This window comes from Phragmites australis, chromosome 18 (assembly GCF_958298935.1).
Source record: "Phragmites australis chromosome 18, lpPhrAust1.1, whole genome shotgun sequence".
NCBI lineage: Eukaryota > Viridiplantae > Streptophyta > Magnoliopsida > Poales > Poaceae > Phragmites > Phragmites australis.
In genome coordinates, this window is record NC_084938.1 from 14765172 (window position 1) to 14773301 (window position 8130).

At 43.4% G+C, this 8130-nt stretch overlaps 1 protein-coding gene across 2 annotated transcripts; it reads left to right on the forward strand.

Moving 5' to 3' along the window:
- The first annotated feature begins 592 nt into the window (after nucleotides 1-592).
- LOC133898789 (bifunctional nuclease 2) lies at nucleotides 593-4915 on the forward strand. 2 transcript variants are annotated; one of them, XM_062339525.1, is made up of 11 exons: nucleotides 593-802; nucleotides 1683-1975; nucleotides 2468-2638; nucleotides 2726-2775; nucleotides 2851-2907; nucleotides 3025-3090; nucleotides 3192-3266; nucleotides 3722-3840; nucleotides 4240-4331; nucleotides 4569-4627; nucleotides 4718-4915. In XM_062339525.1, exons 2-10 carry the CDS (start codon nucleotides 1687-1689, stop codon nucleotides 4622-4624), a joined length of 975 nt encoding a protein of 324 aa, XP_062195509.1. In that variant the 5' UTR covers nucleotides 593-802; nucleotides 1683-1686; the 3' UTR covers nucleotides 4625-4627; nucleotides 4718-4915. The 2 variants fall into 2 exon arrangements, with proteins under 2 accessions (XP_062195509.1, XP_062195508.1); XM_062339524.1 differs by having other exon boundaries at nucleotides 601-802; nucleotides 1679-1975.
- Nucleotides 4916-8130: the final 3215 nt, after the last annotated feature.

Below are 8130 nucleotides of genomic sequence, written 5' to 3' on the forward strand. Positions count from 1 at the left end.
CAGTGAGTCTGGTTGATGTTTGACATTGCTCAGCTTGGAGGCAGTGTGGGTTTGAGAACACCAAGCGAAAGACTAGTTCGGCATTCTGCCGATGCTAGCGCCAGCGACGCCTTTAGGTGTTGTTTATCTTCTTGGAGGTGATGCTATGGTTTTTCCCTACCGTTCTCGAGAAGGTCTCTAGGTGAAAACCCATTTTCGATGTTTTAGATTGATCAACGGTGACATCTTTAGTATCGTGCCTTCTTTGGAGGCGCGTCCAGGAGAGACCCTCCTCGCGGGTTCCGCTTTCTTTTTGTTTTAGCGGTGCTCTAGGTTTAGTTTAGTTAGGTAGTTTATCTGCTATATCTTGTGGTTTTCGCTCAATTAATCGAACATCTTAACCTATCAAATTTTCTTTTTTTAATATAATAAGCCGTTCTCTTACCGGTTCGTTTTTTAAAAAAACCATTCAACTACATCATGTGCTACTCCGAAAAGTAGACCTGCACTATAGTGCTATACATAATACATTCAACCACCAATTCTAATTGATGGTGGCACGCCATTGCAAACTAAGCCATGGCGATGAGCCGGGAGCCACAACAGAGCCGAGTCAGGAAGGCAGGGGCAAAAGAGTAATTTAGGTGAGAGACTCCCATTGCTCGCCCACTGGTTCATGCTCTGCTCTCTTCCAGATAAAGCGAAGCAAAGCCTCCACCGATTTCTATTCCTTTTTCCACCCAAACAATAATATACTCTTCCTCTCCCTCTCTGAAGTTGCCTCGTGCTCTGCTTCGGTTCCGAGGTGCGGCCATTGCTGCTGGTAAGGCGATCCCTTCCTTGCCCTTCGCCGGATTTAGCTGGTTTCTCACGTGATGCGTGATCCGATTCTTGTGGTTACCTTTCATCCTTTTGCTATTCTTTTCCCATTTCTTATATTATTTTCTTTTCCTTTTTCCCCTTTCGCGTTTCTTGGGAGCTGGTGGCTGTTGGTTCTCTTGTTCGTGTTGGGGGATTTGGTTTGTTTGATCGCAGCTTCGATTTGGGCGGATTCTTGCTTGGATTCTTGGTTGCTGCTTGCGCTATTTGCCTCTTGCGCGGTGAGGTGAAAGGAAACTGAGTTTGATGGTTGTTTGACCTCTGCTTTTATTGATTACTGCAATCATAAAAAAATTCATGAGTTGGTGTGACGTGAATTTGGAGAAGTACGCGTTTTAAGACTTCCTTTCCTGGGTTTTAGGTACTATCAATTTGTCAATTTTGTTTGTGTGTTCTATTTTACATCGGCGCCGACACTGCAATCATAATCTTCTAAGATAACCTTGCTGAATAGTGTATTTTATCGTTTGATTATCCGAATTAAAGGATTATTAACTAATCTTGGTGCTGGGGGAAATATTCACTCATCTCTGAAGCTGTGATAATGGAATTTGTTTAGGATGAGACGAAATGAGCGACACTACATTGTGGGGGTTGGGGGATAGAGGATAGATTCAGCACTGAATTATGAATCAAACATCTTAGAGTGCAGCGCACCGGTTGATATGTCATTGTCAGCAAATGAGAAACTGATCATAGTATGCACGCACTGCAGGGATTATTGACTTTTCAATTGCTATTGGCCACTTATTGACTTAGTCTCCAGGACATTATCCAGACACCGTGATGGTTATTTATTGGTACCATTTTTATCATGTAGGCAGATTGATGGCGATGGAGGGACCTATTCGATGCCGTCCAGCAATGCAAGCGAAACTGCCCGCTGCGCTGATCAGCAACTCCCTGACCAAATCTGGGCAGCTTGGAACTGCATTCTTGGGTGCCATGTCTAAGTACAGGAATATCACTAGATTCGTTTCTCCAATCTCTCAGCCATCTGTGAAGAACCTCGGTCCATGCTGTAGCTTTAGCTCATCTTCTGATGGTAATGGATACATGGCCGGAAACTTCAGTGAGAGTGATGAAGATTATGTTAATTCTACTGTGCTAGAAGCAGGTAACCTTTTTCGCACCAAGGCGGTCTGCTTCTATTAGGATTATGTCATGATACATTTCAAGTTTTACTTAGGCTTTATCGAGCTGTTACTCTGGAGTTTATTTTTCATGACGAGATATATTACTTAGCTCTTTATGGTTCTCCGGACAACCACAAGAGTCTTACTAGTGAAGGAAATATCTGAACGTTTGCAGTTTTGTCCTTTTTTTTTGGTAACTCAACCGGTATTGTTGTAATGTCAAACTATTGTGCCACATCATATCATGGTGGTCTTACACATTAGTCATGCTAGTACACGTGTCTTGTTTGAAGATTTTCTTAAATCAAAATCATGATCAAACCTGACTCAAATTGACTTCTACTGATGGAATAGTAAACAAATTCATTGTCAGTTAGGCGTTAACTAATCAGTTGACAGTAGTATTCTGGATATGTATATGTCCCTGTACCTATTTTGAAGGTAACAATTCTTTTTGCTGTTTTCTGTTGCAGTTGAGGTGAGAAGTGGGCCAGAAGGATATATCATCAAGATGCGAGATGGGAAAAACTTGCGATGTGTGCATAACAGTTCTCAAGGGAGAAATATTCCAGAGAGTGCACCACAACCTGCTATTGTTTTGAGGATTGAAGATGGAAGTGAAACTTTACTTCCAATCATTGTTTGTATGTAATCTCTTAGTATGATCTGGGTTTTCAAAATTAGAACTTCTGATTGATTTTAATACATGTCTATGTACTTACTTTTCTCAGTGGAGATGCCAAGTGTACTTTTGATGGCAGCTATTCGCAATGTCCACATTGTAATACCTTCTACCATTATTACAGTTTACTCCCATTTATTTTGCTTGATGCAGTCTAACGTTTTTCTGCTGTAGGCGCGGCCTACCATATATCAAGTTGTCAAGGAAATGATTGACAAGATGGGTTATGAGGTAAGCTTAATCTGCAAGCATTTATAGTAGCTACACAGACTTGTTCACAGAACACTTAACATAATAACATTTTCATTCACTTGTCCCCTTTCTCATGATGGTGGATTTTGGTTCCAGGTAAAACTTGTTCGGGTAAACAAAAGAATTCAAGAAGCATACTGTGCTGAACTTTATCTAACAAAGGTACTAATCTTGTTGATGAATTTCTAAGAGGAAACCGATCCATTTTCAATGGGTACAACATTATCCTCAATATCGTCAACTAGAAACTATTTGTACTGCAGATTGAAGATCCTACAGACAGTATCACCTTTGATCTTCGACCTTCAGATGCTATCAACATTGCTGTTCGCTGCAAGGTATAATTTTTCTTGTTGAAGATTTCGCTAGATGCTAATTTGTTCTGTAATTCTCTGATTCTCTGAATCAGTGTCCCTTCTCTTTGTTTCTGACGCAATTTCCTTTCAGATTTCACCAGTCAGCTTACACTTCTGAGTATGGTTTGTTTAACTTTTTTAAAATGAATAAAAATGTTAGTCCACACTCACAAATGCATAAGATCCGATGTTAGTAATACTTGTTGCAGTTTTATAAGCCACAAGTACTTGTGTGCACATGTACTATCTTAGCCCTCCAATGTGACATGAGATTTGTACAAAAACCCTGCGATTTATAGAAGATTGGATGTTAGTTTGAGTTTCAAACGTTTGCATAAATCTTGAGGCATATTTGATGGTCTTAGATACATGTACTACATATACATGTGAAAAATCCATATTATCCATATTTATTTCATTTCCCGTGACAATAACAGGTTCCTATACAAGTCCACCGAAGTCTTGCATACAGTGATGGCATAAGACCAGTTGAACCAGCAAGAATGACGGTAGCAGCTGGTCTATCAGAGGGGTTGTTGTTTACAGAACTTGACAGGTATTTTAGGAAGTTTAGCTATGTCTGTCGTTGAATACTTGAAATCAATGATGTGATGCAGCAGTGTAGACATGATGCTAATACTTTTGTTCATCTGCCCACAAACTTAATGATTCTACATTCCTAGATTGTCTCACTAACAAACAAAATATGCACTTGAATTTCAATGTGCATGAGAGTTGGTCTGTAAGAAATCTGAGAAAGGTAGTGTAACATAGTTACTTGTGAGCGCAAAGAGGCATTGATAAATTGATACGTTCTTTAGTCCTTCAATTGAAGTACTGAACACAGTGGTTCTTTATCCTTAAGGCGACTCTGCTGCATTTTACTATTTAATATACAGAAAGCATATCCATAAAACCTGCATGTTTATTCTTCATGCCCTTGCATTTTCGTCAGACCTGATGGACAGCCCTGCGTTGAGGCTCAAGAGTTTGGATTGGTGCGGAACATGCTTATTGCAGCTGTTGAAGAGAGATACAAGGATGCGGGTAATGATACTGTCTTCTTATGGCTGCATTCCAATTCGTCCAGTACCCAAAACATTGTTATCTGGGTATCTGACTGACGACTCCACCTAGAGAACTTCTCTTAAAATCTTTGAAATATTGAACAAGCATCATGTTTTACTTTGCAACCATCATTTGTACTCTGCCAATAACACAAGTAATATACCACCTTATTTGTACTCTGCCAATAACACAAGTAATATCTCTGTGCTTGTACAGCATCATGGAAGGACAAACTGATGCGGCTGAGATCTGAGCGGAAGAACTGGGCCTGACAGGTTCTCAACTAGTGCTCTGTTTTCTGTTGTCCGGTCATTCTCCCGTCTGCAGGACCGAGTTTGACTGATTGTTTTTAACTCTTTTGGTAGCGTGGATTGTCTGGATGGTGTAAATAAAGATGATGCCCTGCTGAATTCCAGCTGCATTCCAGATGACTGGTGCTGCATATGGTTCTATGTAACTACCTGTACATATTATATGGACCTAAGAACTAGCTCATACTAAGCTTCAAAGCAAAAACTAATTCATGGAAGGATAAAAATGTGTCATGTTTGTGAGCACGGATACATCTCGGCCATGCTCATTCGGATGTCAAATATTTGGCGAAACTTTTCAACTCATCCACCTATGGTGGAACATGCAGAACTTTTCTGCTTTACAGAACCAAACAGAGCAGGTGGATACCGGCAGGAAGAAAAGTTATGATGCTTTTCGTTCGATTACAAGCAGAATGTGTACGCACCACACTGTCCCCACGTGAGTCTTCTTACGTGCTCTAAGTTTGCTCAGCGTCTATCTTGCAAGCTTTCCCTTTTGTGACGTCTGTTCCTGTACTGTTGGCCTGGCCCACCTCTCCCGCTCTTGAAGCATAGTCCGCTTTCTCTCCGTCTCCGGCAGTCTGGACCCATTGCTCTCGTGCTTGCAACTGCACGGCTGAAACCGCCGCCCATGCCCATGACTCCGCAACGGATTTCTCCCCCTGCTCGCGCTATATAGATGTGCTATAGCACGCCGTGCCCCTATCCCGCACTCCCTCACCACTCGAGAGACCGTAGCCCATCGCCGCCATTGTCGCCCCGAAGATCCGCCGCACGCCATCCGTCGTGTCCGAGCTTTCCCCGGTGTCTTCGAGCCCACCGTCGGCTTCGCAGGAGCACGAGACATCCCTCATGCCGCTCCTCGATGCCATCCCACCGTTCCACAACCATCCCGCCGAGCTTCGATGAGTTCCGCTGCCACTTCGCCATCGATAGCCATTTCCGTTGCGCCCTGAGGTCCGCTGACCATCTCTCCGGCATCGCAGTGTCCCGTGGAAGCGTCTCCGACCGTCAATTTCGCCATAGCTGAGCTTCCGTTGAGCACTGACCGCTGCCACCACTCTTCTCCATCGCCAACCACCGCCGAGACCTCTCCGGCCGCTGTGAAGCCCTCGGTGAGGATCCCTATCGCCTCCTCTTTCGATTGCACCATATCTCGTCGAGTTTGGTAGGCCGTAGCTCAATCCCGCGCTTCGCCGGAGATGTTCCGGCAATGTCCGAGGCAGCACCGTCGTGTCCTCACCGTGAACAATGCTGGTGCCGATAGGAACAACACTGAAGGCAGTAACCCCAATGCTCACCACCAGGATGACAATCCGGACGCGTTTCCCTCATGGAACAGGCGAACCAACCGGAACCCTGTGGACCCAATGCAGATGATGGCCGTGCAGACTCAGATTCTACAGGGACTAGCGCAAGCCGTGGCAAAACTTCAACAGGCACCCCCAACTTATCAGGCACCACCACCGCCACCGCAAATAAAGCACAGAACAAGCTAAAGAACTTCCTAAGCACCAAGCCACCTATTTTTGCACAGGTAGTCGAGCCAATGGATGCTGACGATTGGCTCAAGACAATTGAAAGCAAGCTGCATATTTCTCAATGCCCCAGCAGGGAAAGAGTCCTCTTCGCTTCTCACCAGCTTGTAGGACCAGCTTCAGATTGGTGGGTAGCTTACACTGCAGCACACGATGACCCCTAAGAAATTACCTGGAGAGAATTCAAGGATAGCTTCCGCAAACACCACGTGCCAACAGGGGAAGTGAAACTGAAATGGAGAGAGTTTCTTGGATAAAAGCAAGGTCCCATGTCAGTGCGTGAATACCTAACCAAATTAATGCAGCTGTCTCGCTATGCCCCCGGAGATGTGGACACGGATGAAAAGAAATAAGACTGTTTCTTGGAAGGTTTGAACCTTGGAATTGATGAGCCCATAACTCCATCGGATACAATCAATACCGCTAATAATCCTTAAATCATATAAGGTCCAACTACAAGAGCACGTACACAGCAATCAGACCACCAGGTGAACTCGTCCCTTGCTGTTCATGCTTCTTTGGATGGATTACTACTAAATTTTTATGATATTTTATTGCTTAGTAACATGGGAGAAGCGGCATAACCTTACCTGGAAGTCACCCCTCGAAGGACAAGTCTACTCGAACTCGAGGCTGAGCTCTAGTCACGGTCGAGGTCGTGGTCGTAGTCGAGTCACAAGACAACATGTCAGTCAAACGGGCATAACTCTCTCACACGAAGTTCGTTTTAGGCAATCTTGGAAATTTTGGAAAGCTTATGACGAGCTATTTCCAATGGATATGAGCTCGACCAATTATTCCTTATGGTGTAGTCAGAGTCGAAGGAATAAGGTGTTGTCCACCGTTTTGGACCTAGTTGGGTCTTGTAATCATGTCGGAGTCGGAGTCCAGGTTGTACACGCCTCCCATGGCTGCACAACCCTAGGTTGACCCCCTCATGTCCCTTATAAATATACAATAGCCGTCATAGTTTAGGCTTAGGTTTAGCTTAGATTACTCTATTTTAGGTAGTTTCACCATTTATCGGTTTGTTGAACCCCAAACTCGAGTACTTCATTGGTAATTAGCAATATTCAGATTGCATCTACTGTTTTTGCTTGTGTTCTCGATTCGCTTGCAGGAAAAGCCTTCTTGGCGAGGTTAACCGCGTCTTAGCACGGTTGATAACCACAGAGTGGTTGTATAGTGGTTGCGAGGGTTCTCGATCTGTTCCGTTCGGAGCCTTTGGATCATCAACATCGAAGCTCCACCAATCGACTTATCATATTACCTTTTGGAAGATCGGGCAAACGCGCATTAGGACTTCAGTACTCCCTCTCAGCCAATGAGTACCCAAGCTTCCCGAAGCTTGTTGACAGAGCCTTCATTCTGGAGAAGAAGAAGCAGAATTTAGGAGAAGAATGCAAGTGAATGATGCAGGGTCAATCCCTAGGTTAGATGATATGCGTGATGAGTTGAGTGGTTCTATAATTTTCACTAAAATTGACTTGCGAAGTGGATACCACCAAATTAGGATGAAACTTGGAGATGAATGGAAAACTGCATTTAAAACTAAGTTTGGCTTGTATGAGTGGTTAGTAATACCTTTTGGGTTAACTAATGTACCTAGTACTTTCATGCGATTGATGAACGAAGTTTTAAGTACTTTTATTGGAAGATTTGTGGTGGTATACTTTGATGATATCTTGATTTATAGCCGGTCACATGTGTCACACTTTGATCATCTACGTACTGTTTTTAATGCTTTGAAAGATGCACGTTTGTTTGGTAATCTTGAAAAGTGCATCTTTTGCACAGATCGAGTTTCTTTTCTTGGCTGTGTTGTTACTTCACAAGGAATAGAGGTGGATGAAGTAAAAATTTAAGTCATAAAGAGTTGGCTAACCCCTGAGACTGTTACTCAAGTGAGAAGTTTTCATGGTCTTG

Bases quoted from the DNA above. Each gene is read 5' to 3' on its own strand.
- LOC133898789 (XM_062339525.1), top strand. From the start codon at position 1,687: ATGGCGATGGAGGGACCTATTCGATGCCGTCCAGCAATGCAAGCGAAA. The intron at 2,639-2,725 runs GTATGTAATCTC...TACTTTTCTCAG, and splicing joins TTTACTTCCAATCATTGTTT to TGGAGATGCCAAGTGTACTT. The intron at 4,332-4,568 runs GTAATGATACTG...GTGCTTGTACAG, and splicing joins AGAGAGATACAAGGATGCGG to CATCATGGAAGGACAAACTG.